The sequence below is a fragment of the Lygodium microphyllum genome, chromosome 16 (genome assembly GCF_053477565.2).
Source record: "Lygodium microphyllum isolate KBCC chromosome 16, Lygodium_microphyllum_v1.1.10, whole genome shotgun sequence".
Taxonomy (NCBI): Eukaryota; Viridiplantae; Streptophyta; class Polypodiopsida; order Schizaeales; family Lygodiaceae; genus Lygodium; species Lygodium microphyllum.
Window position 1 is genome coordinate 120,911,540 of NC_141150.1, and position 14,592 is coordinate 120,926,131.

Consider the following 14,592-nt stretch of genomic DNA (forward strand, 5'->3'; position numbering starts at 1 on the left):
TTGGTGTATACACAATTTATTAGTTCCAAGTCCTCAAATAGTAGGGGAAAAGTGTTAATAGAGTGTCATCCAGTAATTTCCCATTATATTTTCTTTCCAAATGAGTTCGTATATCTAATTTTTATACTTGTTAATTCCTAACATTTAACTTCCGTTTTCTTTAAAGATGAACTCATGCCAAATAACAACAGTTGCCTTGCTAAGATGTGCAACTAGCAAAGATAACTCTCTAGTAATTTGAGCATCGAAGAAACCTTCCATGAATTTAGCCATTTTACCATGATTCATTGCGAAATAAATAAGACTAATGGTGCAAGATATAATTTGAATATATTACTATAGTAAATGGTTAATCTTGCCTATAATTTTATAATACTTGATGCAATTTGAAGAAAGCTAATTTGTATACATTGACAATCATAAGCTAACTTCTTCGTTAAAAAATAACTTGAACAAATATATATTTCCTTAACAATTTTTCTTTGTATGACTGACTTAAAACCGAATTAACATCAAGAAAAAAACCTGGCTTTGAGGTGAGATATCCACATGGATACTGGGAGATGACCCTCCCGCAGCTACACCTTGGACTTTCTTCGGCGGCATCGTAGTTCGAACGTGAGATAGCTTTGTCCTTTTTCTTCTTGGAATTCCACCGTCTTCTCCTTCCTTTTCTTTTTCCTTTTTCCCACTCTTTCTCCGTCACTCCCTCTTTTCACTCCCTCTACTTCCCTCCCTATCTTTTATCTCACGGCTATATTCTTCCTTACGGGGTACATACGAGGCCGTGATGATGACTTGAATAGTTTAAAGAAAAATCCGGAGGGAAAAAGGGCAAGGGTTTAGGGAATTAAAATCGGAAAAGGAAACAAGGGGCTTAGGGAGGAAAATTTAAACCCGGGGGGAGTAATAAGGACTTTTTGGGGGATTAAAAAAAATCCGGAGGGGAACAGAACAAGGCTTAGGAGGGAAATTATACTGGGAGAGGGGGGGGGAAAACAATGCCTTACGGGGGTATAAAAACCCGGAGGGAGGGGGGATTTAAAACACCGGGAGGTGGGAAAGAATAAGGGCCTTAGCGGGGGGATATTGAAAAATCTCGGGAGGGGGAAAAGAATAAGGGCTTAGGGGGGAATTTAGAATCCCGGGGGTTAATAAGTAAAGGTGTGGGAAAGGGCTCAAGAAGGCCCCTTGGAAGCTTCCAAGGCCTTCTAGAGGTTTTACTAAGGTACGTGGGGGGAAAGTAAAGGACAAATCGGCTGCCGGGCCAGCCTGGCGTCTCCTTAGACAGGCAGCGAATGACGAGGCTGAAGATGGCGGCGACTTTCCTAGCCCCACAGCAGCCGCCAGGAAATTGGCGTCTCCTCCCTCCACTCTTGGTGGACGACGTGGCCTTACGCTGTGCTTGCCCTCTTTCTTGATCTTCCCGGCAACCAACAGAGCTCGTTCCCTTCTCGCGACTCCTGGTTTCAACAGAACGAAGGCTGCCCGTCTCTCTCTCTTTCTCCCTAAACCTTCCCTTTCTCCCACAGGGTTTATATGTGAGGGGGAGAGGTACCTCCCCTCCCCCCACGTGGCTCTGCATGGGCTTATCCCCTCTACGACCCCCAGCAAGGATGCTTAGTCATCCTTGCTATTCCCCTCCCCTCCAGCAAGACAGTCGCTAGGGGAAAAAGGGGGAAATAATAAAATTTTTAAAAAAATTCCCTTATTCTAAAGGTTATCCTTTTGGCTTTCTAGGAGGAGGTTCCTACGTAAATTCTTTTAACTCGTTTATGCAAGTGTAATTCGAAAATCACACCATCAACGTATTTTTGGATGTTGGAATTCCCTTGCATGACTATCACGTGGGTTTAGAAATATTTTCATAATGGAAATATTACATGTGCGTACTACAAAGCTATGTTATTAATTTCAAACTAAGTCTAGATTAGATACTACAAAATGGCTTTTAGAAATTAGGAAAAAATTTCAATGATTTTCATGATGGGTCAAAAGGCATATACATCACTAATTTGTTCTACCAAGAACTCAAGCAGATGGATAGATAATATTAATCAAATACTTTCTTGTGAAAAATATGACTGTTATAGTTGTTCAGATTCACATAATTTCTTTATAGTATTTCATTCTTCAATTCCAAATAACTTGTGTTAAAAATTCATGTTTTTATGAGACATTTCTAGAAATTGAGAATGAAGTGCTCAAAACAAAGATATGAATGAACTTTTTCATAGGTTAACATGAACAACATTACATGTAAGGTTATTGGATTATACAAAGCAGTTTAAAGTTCTATAGGTAGAATGATGTTGAGGGTCTTATTGTGCATGTGTGTAAAAAGTTATCACTATGAGACATGTATAATCCATATTAACATGCCATAGCATGCTACATTTGTGAGGTGTAGAATGGAACAAATATGATCAAGTGGGGTGGTACATTGGAATTCCCTTAAAAGAATGCTACATAATGTAATTAACTCTTGTACTTGATTGGTATTTCTATGTTTGGATCCATAATTGTCCATCCACAAAACTTAGGGATGCAAAGGCAGCTGCTTGTGTAGCTGTTAATTGGTAAGACCATGCAACCCTATTCTTTGTGTTCGCACTAGGGCCAGAGCATTTATATTCTCCATAAAAGGCCGTCCTATGTCATGAAAAAATCAATTAGTTCATTAAATTAATAGCACAAGTGTAATGCATGTATATTGTGCCAGTCCAACACTGTGAACAACCTAATAAATATTTAAACACTTGGACAAAATGTCAATACAAAAACTCTTGTTTTCCATTTGGATGGTGATCATGAAAGCTAAGAATAGCAAAACACATTTATATTTGGACTGGCCTTGGCTTTCTTATTCTAGCATAAATGCAATGTAAAACTTTTACATATTGAAATAGCCTTCATCCAAAAAATTTGGTAATGTTCTTGTAGCCTGAAAGAAAGCAATCACTATACAACTTCTTCCATACTATAATTATGTGATATCATTTTCAATTGAAATAGGTTAGGTGTGAGAATATACTTTTAATCCACTTGTAGAGTGCATAGAACTTTTCAAGTCGATCTTCTAGTTTCTCTAGCACTTCATTAGGTGATTTTATGACTCTAGCATGAAATCTAGCCATAACATCATTTTTTTCGATTTGGAAAGTTAGGTGTTTTTAAGTTTTGCATAAACACTAATAATATATGCATGTATGGGTGTGTGTATACAAGCATGTATTGATATACACAAGTGATGTGTGTTTGCATACATGTTCATGTGCACGCTAACAAGATAGTCATTCAAAACAAACAAATTCATGCATGTAGGGCTATGTGTGCATGTGTTTATGTGGGTGGAAAAGACACAAACATGTGTGGGAGAGAGTGTGTATGTATGTGTGTGCATGCATGTACACATGTGTGGGGCACATATACTTGCATGTCTGTGTGTGTGTGCACGGGTGTATGCGTGTTTGTGTAAGTATGTGTGTGTAGATATGCATGTGCAAATGCAAGTGTGTGCACATGCATGTGTGCATGTGTTTTTGCATGTGCACATGTGTATATGTGCCTAGTGGACTCACTTTTGATTGCTAGACTCACCAAAATCATTCCATCCAGCAAGCACGATGATGTTGTCAATGTAAGAGTAGAGAAAGACCACTCGAGAATAAGGCCCCCACGCTCTCCCAAGGTAGATCATTCCAGACCATGTAATCTTGCAATTTACAAATGAAAAGCCTGTGTTGTCTCCTAGCTTTTGTCGCTTTTGTGCCGTCACAGAACCTGAACTACTAGCTATTGAATGCAACTCACAAACCTGTAGAGTTCAAAACAACAGGTGTTAAAAATTGAGGGTATTGTAGAATTCAAGTACTATTTACCCATGAATGCATGTTTTCAAACTTCTTCTAGGATTTCCTTAAAATGCTCTAGATTTGTTTCATTTTAGGAACAATCCTAAGGTTAAAACATGATATTCATAGTTCCTATGCATTCATATAGCATTTGTCTAGAACTCAATCATGAAATCGCTAGTTTCTTAGGGAGCCAACATGTCACATCAAAACCTCATTCTTAGGCAAATTAACGAAATTTTGAGAAAAACAACACTAGCACATTAAGGATTGGCCATAACTCTTTAAAAGAGGCTATATATGCGAGCATGCCACATGGACTTTGGCGAGTGGATCTAGTTGGGCTAGAACTTCATAAGAAGTGTTTAGGATGGGCGTGTTCTTAGGGATGATAGTGGTACCCTTAAGGCCCATGAGTTGGGATTCAATAGTAGTAGGTGGTGTTCATTGAGCCTAGGACTTCATATAGAGCAAATATCTCAATTGCCTCTTGATGATGGTATTCTCAAGGATGATTAGTTTTGGTTCAATAATACAACTTCTAGCACTATAAAATTACCTCATAGTAAGATAGGCCATCTCCGAATATAAAGCCAATGGATCCTTGAATGAAGCAACCTTGGAAATAGTGTCTACTAGAATGGTCATATAAAGTATCTTGTGCTCCGTAGAAGCCACAATTGTAGAATGTTGCCTTATCTCCCGATATACGTAGGGCAACCGCTTGCTTGCCTACTGCCCCGGGAGGAGGAGCAGGAACAGAGTTCTACAATGCAATTCCAAGATGACGATACATGTGTTAGCAAATATGATACAACATGATACATATGATGTCTTTCTAGGTGTATCTTGATGAAATACGTCAACATTATTTCCTCACAATTGGGTTCCCTAGTTACATAATTCAATGCCGTGCTTTACCTTGAAAGAAATATCATGTGCTATGAAATAGTCAGCATTGATTGCCACACTAGCACTTTTAAAAGTGCTCCCGCTACTTGAGGCAGTGTCGCCCCAAGTAATAGTCGTCACATCTTTGCCGGCCCCGATAAATGTGATGTATGGTTTTGTGTCTCGGATAAGCACCTTCTCCCTATAAGATCATCAGGAGAGCATAAACCCACGAGGAGATGAGTAGCGTGTTTGAAGTTTGATTGCTTTAGGCCCGTTACACACCGGCCCGCGGTCGCCCAAGAATACTAAATCCGGCCAATGAGAAGGCCAGATTTCTAAAAGAGGGCGCCCCCCTCTTACACACACATGGCGCCCGGCACATCGTCTTCAATGCTCCCCCCGCCCCCTTTCTGCGTTCCGCAGGGCGGGGGAGCTCCCCCGTCCTGTTCCGTCCTCGCCTTCTCTGGTCCATCGCGATTGGCCAGAGCTCCTCTGTTGGTCCCATGGTGGGCTCCAGGACAAAGTGGGCTCCAGGAACCATCCCCGTTGTGTTGTAGCAGCCCGTTCCCGTTGCAGGTTTCCGTTGCAGCACAGCCCGTTGTAGCAGTCCGTTTCTGTTGCTGCCGCCATGCTCATCTGACAAAGAGCTCTCTATTTTCTGCCATGGGCGTGGGCTCCAGGTAGGTGCACCCTGTGGCCGTTGACACACAGGGAGCCATTGATACACAGGAGCTTCCCTGTGTTGCCAGTTTCACCACATGCATAAATGTATACTTCGTGAAGGTTCATCTCTCTGTATTTTTCTGGATTCATCATCCCTCTCTTCGCATGAAAATGTTCACATCGTGAAGGTGGGAAGGCTTATTTCAATCTGATGCATCCAGCCAGGTCTCTCTCTCTTCCAGAAACCAGTTCAAGGTTTAATCATGGCCAGTTGCTTGCATGTAATTTAACCAGTTTAGGGTTTGATCATGGCCAATTTCTTGCATGTAATTTGTAGGCTTCGCAGGTGATTCGCAAGCTTCAATTGAGGGTTTTCTCATATCTCTGGCTCGGAGGCAGAGGTCTTTATCAGATCGGTACTTCACAACATTCACAGGTATGCTCTCTCTCTCTCTCTCTCTCTCTCTCTCTCTTTGATTGCCCTGGTAATCATTAGTTATGATAAGAGCATTAGTTATAAGGAGGGTATGATATATAAAAAATAAAACAAGGCACAAGGAATCTGTAGATTGTGTAAGTCGGATGTTGAAAATGCCTTTGACATATCCATTTTGTCTATAAGATAGCACTTAGGGCTTTTAAGAAAATATGAACTACCTTGAAGGCTGAGGACATCTTTACACACATAATGTTTTGTAACACTCGAGAAGTAGAACTTAAGATTTGATGAATACATACCTTCAGCACTCAACCCATACTCAAACCACTAGGCTATAAACCCATTGGCTCTCTTGTCCTTGAGAACCACTAGGTTACAACCCCATTTACAATCTTAAGTGTAAAAGGGTATGGGCTTGAATGGGGTACACACTAGTTATCCATATATAAAAGGGTATACTTTAAGTGCATGTGGCTCTCGGGTTAAGAGTATCTATATGAAGTCTCGAGTGATCGTCACTCGAGTCAAGAGCCATCCTAGTATTTTGGTGGACTTGAGTTGAGCACTTTAGAGATGTTCACTTGAGCACATGACTTGATTGTGTTGTGGCTCCTCTTGTCTATGGTAGTACTCACACCCTACAAGAAAAATGTGCTCTCTTCTTACCTTTTGCTTGATTGGTCTATGTGTGCGAAGAGGAAGAAACATTAATTTCTTTTGGATTCTATGCCATTGCACGTAATGGGTGTAATTAAACTTTAAGTTAAATTACTCGAGCAGCAAATTTGATGGTGATTGTGCAAAGGTTGTGGTTATACGGACAAGTAGTGGTTGTATGGCCTTAATTATTCTTTATTGGAAGTAGTGACTGTTATTGGGTTGAAACATGATTCACTAGGTACTTGGGCTAAATTACTTGGCCTTAATTACGTTGCGATGAATCCTTTCTTAGTTCCGCTATATATGTTTGGCATCTATTACAGGTTGACAATGGCTATATATGTTTGGCATCTATTACAGGTTGACAATGAATATATGTGGAATCGTGCCAATGTTATTAGCGATGCACATGCCTCATCTGTTGGTGGGTTGTCTTCATCAGAAGATAACAATACATCAGTCTCCAATGATCAAGGTGACCACACCCAAGAAGACATTGGCTCCAATGAGCCTTCGAAGATCGTGCATGATCAAACAACCAACCAAGGAGCACGCAATAAAAAGGGTAGAAAGATAGAGGAGTCTCTCAGTGACATGGCTACCACCGCCTAATCAATGTTAGCCAACCAAAAATCAAACCTTGAGGGAAAAAAAACATTTGAAGAGCGCAAGCTCGTTATCATGGACACACTTGCCTCCTCAGTATCTGGTCTATTAGATGTAATCAAAAGTCTTAAAAAGGAATGATGAATTCAACTGTAGATGAATTTGGAACTTTTTAAAAAACAAGTTTTTTATTCTGCCTTCACATCTCTCTTCAAGTGTCTCATAAGGTTTCGTATAATCTTTTGACAGGTGAATGGATGACGAAAGTCTTTTGATAATGTGTGTCATCGGTGTTGTAGTCGTGGTCATAGCAATGTTTCAACTTTTGTTGAGTGATTTGGATGACGGGGACGATGATAGCATGCTATTGCATACTTTGATGGAGTGCATGGCTCGAGGTTACGTTGCACGTCGAGCCAGGATAGGTCAGCGAAGGCATGATTGACGGTCATGTTGGGCTTATCAAAGACCACAAACTTTTATGGAGTAGGGGCTTATGGGGAGTTATACAAACCGAATGTTTAAAAGCAGGTTATGAGTTAGCAGGAGTACATTTGACTATCTCGTCGCGAAATTAGCACCACAAATGCGACACAAGAATACGAACTATAGAAGGGCAGTACCTGTGGAGAAGTGGGTCTGTGTCGCTCTGCATCGCTTGGCAAGCGGCTCAAGTTTGGGACTAATAGCCGATTTATACGGAGTCTCAACTTCGTTTATACAACTGGCTGTTTTGGACTTTTGCGATGCACTGGGTGCTTCTGGGTTGCATAGTATGTATGTAAAGTGGCCTTCCCCACAACAAATGCAAAAATATGCTGGTGCATTTCAAGCCCTTCGAGGCATACCATATGTTATTGGTGCAGTAGATGGTAGTCATATACCCATAATTGCCCCAAGGGAGAACCACGAAGATTATTTTAATAGGAAGGGCTTCCACTCTATTATTCTACAGATAAGTGTGGCTGCCAATTGTGTTGTTTGGGACTATGACGTTGGCTGGGCAGGTTCTATGCACGATTGGAATGTTTTTCAACGTTCAGACCTAGGAAAACGATGCACAAACAAAGCTTTGGGATAATACTGTCTACTAGGCGATTGTGCTTATCCTGCACGCTTTTGGATGCTTCCTCCTTTCAAGGATAGTAAGGATGGGCTATCTCCGGAACGTTATTATTGGAATTACATACAATCAAGTACTTGTATGCCAGTTGAAAGGGCATTTGGCATCCTTAAAGCGCGATTTCGTATATTGTTAAAGAGATGTGACATGCTTTTACAAAATGTCCCAAAGATGGTGGCAACATGCATTGTTCTACATAATATATGCATTGTGCATGGAGATGGTTTTGATGATGCATGGATACATGAAGCGACAGCAGAACTAGATAGAGAAAGTAATGCGGCTCATCAAGACATGGACCAGCAAAATAGTTTGAGGAATGGATTAGCGGAGGTTGCTATGCTAACTAACACAGGTACCACACAAGCAATACAAAGAGCTCAAGCAGCGGAGCCAACACAAGAGGCAATCCATCTTGGGGGGCATCTCGAAGAGATAACATTGCTCGAGCCATGTATCAAGAGAGGGAGAGCACAAATGTGAAAACAATATTTGGTGATTCTGACTCTGCCGAGGAGATGGACGACAAAGACAATGGTAAGTAAACACAATCACATCCAAGTAAGTAATTTTCAGCCATCCTTGCATGATTTTTTTAAGTTTTCTGTCATCCTTGCATCTGCAACGCAGGTGGAAAGGTGGAAATAGGGGTGGTGTGCTAAAAAAATTTCCCTCTTTCCACCTTTCCGCAGAGAGCTCGGTAGAGCCATGCCTCAACAACATGGCGAAGGGGTTCAACTCCCCTGCTCTCTTGGAAGCGAGTGAGCTTCCAAAAACATGAATAGTAGTCACCATAGAAACAAATATATTGGCGCAGAAAGCAACGATGCAATAAGGTCATAATCTTGGAGTTCTTTGGTAGGAAAAACCTCAGATTCATGTTTTCAGTTTTTTTGGTGACTTTTTTTAAAGGTTTATTAGTCGATTTAAAGTGTTTAATCAAGCATTCTAAAAATAATTATTATGAGAATGATGATCAACATTCGTAGCGTCCCTTCATTCTCACATACAATTCAGGAAGTGTCCGCTGGTAGGTGGTGGCCGGTGTGTAAACTATTGTGGACGGAAGATGGACGGACACTTATTGATAACGAAAAGTGTCCACTGCCCAGTGTGTAAACAGGTGGCGGACAGGTGACCGCCACCCAAGTCAAATTTTCCTGTGCCCACAAACTGGGCACAGATTGGGCGCGCAATGGTGGTGTGTAACCACCCTTATTATATGGTACACACACACACGCACACATTGTGAAAGGAAAAAATCTAGTATGTGGTGACTATTGCGAGGTCCATAAGAATCTCGGCTGGTGATGCCAGCGACTTTGGTGCGACACTGATCTAGTCTAGTGACTAATAATACGGTGAAGGGGCAGTGAGCATAAATTGGGGGCGCACTTGTAGGTGCCCGCTGCGATGCGGATGGTGACACGCTGGCTGTTGTGTTTCGGGACGGCGTCCACGGCAGCCTGGACGGTGCGGTACTGGCCGCTCTTCCCCACCGTCAGCACCGTCCCTGCCGAGCTGCCCGACTTGGCATTCTGAACACTGATGATAGTCGACGCAGTAGTACTCTTCTGATCACTATTAGTGCTGGTGATGGAGGAGGAGGACGTCGACTTCTTCGACGGAGGGGCGGCGCTGTGCTGCTTGGAAGCCACGTAGTCGACCCAGGCCGCGAACTCGGCTTGGCGCTCGCCAAATGTCAGGCTTTGATTGGCGGGCGGGTCGGCTGCAAGTAAGCTGCGCCTGCTGCCACTTAGGCCGCGGACTGGTGGAGAAAAGGCGAGCCCCAGAATGAGGACTGTCGTGTGCAGGAGAAGAACAGCAGTATACCCCATATTAGATAGATATGAATGAATGAATGAATGAATGAATGAGAGAGAGAGTGTGTACGTACGTACGTACTGGGCAGATGTGGCACTTGTCATAATCCATGCCCTTTTATAGAGCGCGCGCGCGCGCACGGTGCTCGATCATCAGCCCCGGATCATTGACGACTAATTTCCCATTGGCGGAAGAAGCCAAAAAAGAGTCTAATCTTATTACACAAGTTCCTTTTCAAACTCGGGCTGTCATAATCCCTCCCTCCCTCCCGCTTCAATCTACCAACTTGGAGTCAGAGACAGGTTCGAGAGTAAGGTCATAGGTTTGACTCTCCAAATGCCTGCCTGCCTCTACCTTTGCAGAGGAAATGGCAACGCCGATATAACTCCTAGGAGACTCTTCCAAAACCGTTTATGAGAGAAGCAGCCAGTCGCCAGCTCTGTGGGCAGTTACTAGAAGCGCTTGCTATTGTAATGTCAACGGAGGCATTTGTTCGTATTTGCTTGCCATTTTGAAGGTTCTATCGAGACAGCCATTAAGATGGTGTTATTTTAGTGCATAGCTCACCAATGACGAGACCTCCGGCCCTGGCCTCCAAACAGGAATACGAGCTAATTCGAGGCTTATGAAGGAAGGAACGTCGTATAGCCTCTTCCTGATCTCATTAATCAGTCAAACGGGCTTTTTCTTCCATACGTGCGTGTGCGGCGGGCGCCTCCGCGCGTGTGTAGCAACGTCGACAGTCAACGTTTTCGCGTGTCCTGTGCAAACACAATGCGTATTGAGCCCGATAAGGATCATGATTCACGGCTTGGACTCTTTGAACTTTCAAGGTCAGCAGCTAGCACTTCCGTTAGTGCCGCGCTACACATAAATGCTTTCCTTGATAAGAGAGGCAAGAAAACAAAATCCGCCCCCCCTCTCCTTTGGCATGAAGAGGGAGAGGAAGGGGAAGTAACCTTTAAACTCTCAAGTTTACTTAGAGCCACGACAAACGCAACTTGAGAGCCAAGACACCCCTTGGCTGTCAAGATTGTGGGAGAGAAGGAAGGAGTCTCGCTTGAAGCTTTCTTGCTTGCACAATGGGGGAAGACATACAAGGGTGGAGGCTGAAAACAGTTTTCCTCTTCTTAGTTGTGTAAGCCAAAAGAACTCTAGTACAAAGAAATAGAAGAACCCTTTATATAGGTCTCAAACCAAACTCAACTAACTAAGGTGGCATACTAACTGAGCCACAAACTAGAGTAGATAAGGATAGCTATCATGTAGCTATTATTCATGGGCGGTGTACCAACCGCGTCTGCAACTGACAAGTCGGTGACATAAATACACAACGGTCACCCTGGCGTATCACGAGTGGAGCTCGATATCTTAACACTCCCCCTCGAGCTCAATCCCAATTCCTGCACACCAAGCAGGTCTCTGAACTTGCGCAGCTTCTCTGCGCCCAATGCCTTCGTGAATATGTCAGCTACCTGATCCTCTGTGCTGACATAAACTAGATCAATAAGACCTAGTAAAACCCTCTCTCGCACATAGTGATAATGCACCTCAATGTGCTTTGTTCTAGCATGATAGACTGGGTTATTTGCCAAGTGTATACTACTCATGTTGTCACAATAAATGACAACTGGCCCATCTGTAGACTGATGCATATCATAAAGTAGCTTATGCAACCAAGCTACCTCACATGCAGCCATTGCTGCACCCCTGTACTCAGCCTCTGTGCTCGACAAGGCAACTGTAGGCTGTTTCTTGCTGCTCCAAGTGACTGCAGCACTCCCAAAAGAGAATACATATCCACTGGTAGATCGTCTATCAGAAATACTACCAGCCCAATCAGCATCAGTGTATCCATGCAACTGTATCTGAACCCCAGTCTCATAAAATAGTCCATACTGCAATGTGGACTTCACATACCTGAGTATGCGTCTAGTCGCATCCAAATATGGTTTCCTTGGAGCCTGCATAAACTGACTTACCAATCCAACAGCATAGCTCAAATCTGGCCTGGTAATAGTCATATAAATCAAACTTCCTACTATGCGTCTGTACATAGTAGGGTCTTCTAGAAGCTCACCTGCATCTGTGCTCAACTTCACATTTTGCTCCAAAGGAACTGAAATAGGCTTACAGCCTGTCATCCCATATTTGGACAGCATGTCCAATCCATACTGCCTCTGCAAGAGCTGTATCCCACTTGGTGATCTAATCACCTCAATGCCCAAGAAATAACGCAGCTCTCCCAAATCCTTCATCTCAAACTTCTGCTTCAATACCATTTTCACATGAAGGATATCTTCAACACTGTCACCTGTCATAATCAAATCATCAATATAAATGACAAGTAGCATAATACCTTTCTCTGTTTTTTTCACATAAAGTGAGAAATCTGCCTTGGAAATCTGAAAGCCAATAGTGACAAGATACTGTCCTATCTTGTCAGACCATGCTCTAGGTGCTTTCTTCAAGCCATACAAGGCTTTCTTCAACCTGCAAACAAACTCAGGATGAACAGCATGCACATAACCTGGTGGCTGCTCCATATAGACCTCTTCTTGCAAATCACCATGCAAGAAGGCATTCTTTACATCCATCTGATGTAAAGACCATCCCTTTGATGCAGCCATAGCAATAACTGCTCTTACAGTTGCCATCCTTGCAACTGGACTGAATGTTTCTTCATAGTCAATGCCATATGTTTGTGCATACCCCTTGACTACTAATCTTGCCTTGTATCTGTTCACAGAACCATCTGCATTGTGCTTCACCTTATAAACCCACTTACAGCCAATTGCATTCTTACCTTTAGGCAAAGGTACTAACTCCCATGTAGCATTTTCTTCCAAGGCATCCATTTCTTCATCCATGGCTTTCTCCCATTTTTCTTTTCCCATGGCTTGCTCAAAAGATGTGGGTTCTGGTTCCTGTATCACTTTGACCATATATGCATAGTGAATGGCTGTAAATCCATCATATTTCAGTCTATCCACAGGATACCTAGCTCTCGTAGACCTGCGCAAAGTAGGTTCACTCCCAGGTGCTCTCAAAACATCCCTGGTCTTCCTTACTCCAGGTGTAACAATAGAAGGAATACCCAACTCATCATCAATGCTCTGTTCTGAGCCACTGGATTCACCATCCACATAAGAGTGACCTGCATTCACATCAAACATGGGCTGATCAACCTTCTCTTTTCCTTTTCGTGATACCTACATACCACTATCTGCATTGCTTTGAGAAGATTCTCCTGATCTCAATCTGCCTGTCCATGGCGAAGGATGTGAACCACTGCTAGAGGACGCTCCAGGTCCACTAATATTTTGTGACTGCTGCTGTGAATTCTGTGTAGCATTACCATTTTGTGCATCTTCATCATCAATCACATTTACTGGTTTATACCAGCTACTCATCTCATAAAAAACATCTCTGCTCACTGTAAACTTACGAGTAGAAGGGTTATAGCATCTATACCCTTTTTGCTGCAGAGAGTAACCAATAAAGATGCACTTCTTAGCTTTTGGATCCAACTTGGATCTCAGCTCATCTCGCACATGTACATAGGCAATGCAACCAAAAATTTTCAAATGAGAAATATCTGGTTTCCTACCAGTATACCTCTCCTCTGGAGTCATTCCATGTATTGCTGCAGTGGAAGTCCTGTTCATTATGTAGACTGCTGTAGCAACTGCTTCAGCCCAATAAAAATCTGGCAAGTTTTTTTCATTGAGCATGGCACGAGATACCTCTCCAATATGCCTGTTTTTCCTTTCTGCAATTCCATTTTGTTGTGGGGTATAACTGCATGAATATTGCTGCTTTATGCCATGCTCCTGCAAGAACTTTGCAAACTCATTTGAGAGGTACTCTCCCCCTCCATCTGACCTTAGGCATTTTATTTGCAGACCTGTTTCTTTTTCAGCCATAGCTTTAAGAGTTTTGAAATGCCCAAAAACTTCACTTTTCTTTTTCATAAAATACACCCAAACTTTTCTGCTATAGTCATCAATAAAAGTGACAAAATAATGACAGCCTCCAAGAGATGCAGCTTTAGTAGTCCACACATCAGAGTGGATTAATTCCAATGGCTTCTCACTCTCTTGAACATGTCTAGGAAATGGTTTCCTTGCCTGTTTTCCAAACTGACAGGCTTCACATACCTTATGCATTTCTGCAACCTTGAATTTCGGCAAACCTGCAACAATATTTTGGGCCTGCATTGATTTAAGACGCTGTACATTAACATGACCAATGCGTTTATGCCAGTTATCAATATCTGCAACTACACCGGTCCCATGTGCAAACATTGCTGCACTCAATTCAGACATGTCTGCATCCAACGTAAACATTCTGCCCTTCTTCTTTCCTTTTGCTATCAAGCGACCTTTATTTTTCATATCCTCAACAAAGCATCCATGAGGATTAAATCTGACCTGCAAGCCCTGTTCAACCATTTGACCAACAGAAACCAGATTCTTGGTGATATTCGGGACATGAAATACATCGGACAGGTATTTCTTTTTCCCATC

The 14,592-nt window shown here is 42.5% G+C and overlaps 1 protein-coding gene across 1 annotated transcript; it reads right to left on the reverse strand.

Annotated features, from left to right (window-relative positions):
• Positions 1 to 2,504: 2,504 nt before the first annotated feature.
• LOC148023315 (putative pectinesterase 14) lies at positions 2,505 to 10,347 on the reverse strand. Its single transcript, XM_087695203.1, has 6 exons — positions 10,141 to 10,347; positions 9,635 to 10,040; positions 4,776 to 4,947; positions 4,414 to 4,620; positions 3,582 to 3,817; positions 2,505 to 2,652 (listed from the first exon to the last, which is right to left on the reverse strand). The coding sequence occupies exons 1-6, from the start codon at positions 10,172 to 10,174 to the stop codon at positions 2,505 to 2,507; spliced, it is 1,203 nt and encodes a 400-aa protein (XP_087551329.1). The 5' UTR covers positions 10,175 to 10,347.
• Between the last annotated feature and the right edge of the window lie 4,245 nt (positions 10,348 to 14,592).

Bases quoted from the DNA above. Each gene is read 5' to 3' on its own strand.
- LOC148023315 (XM_087695203.1), bottom strand. From the start codon at position 10,174: ATGGATTATGACAAGTGCCACATCTGCCCAGTAC. The intron at 4,948-9,634 runs GTGCGCCCCCAA...ATGATCTTATAG, and splicing joins ATCGCAGCGGGCACCTACAA to GGAGAAGGTGCTTATCCGAG. The intron at 3,818-4,413 runs GTAATTTTATAG...TGAACTCTACAG, and splicing joins ATGGCCTATCTTACTATGAG to GTTTGTGAGTTGCATTCAAT.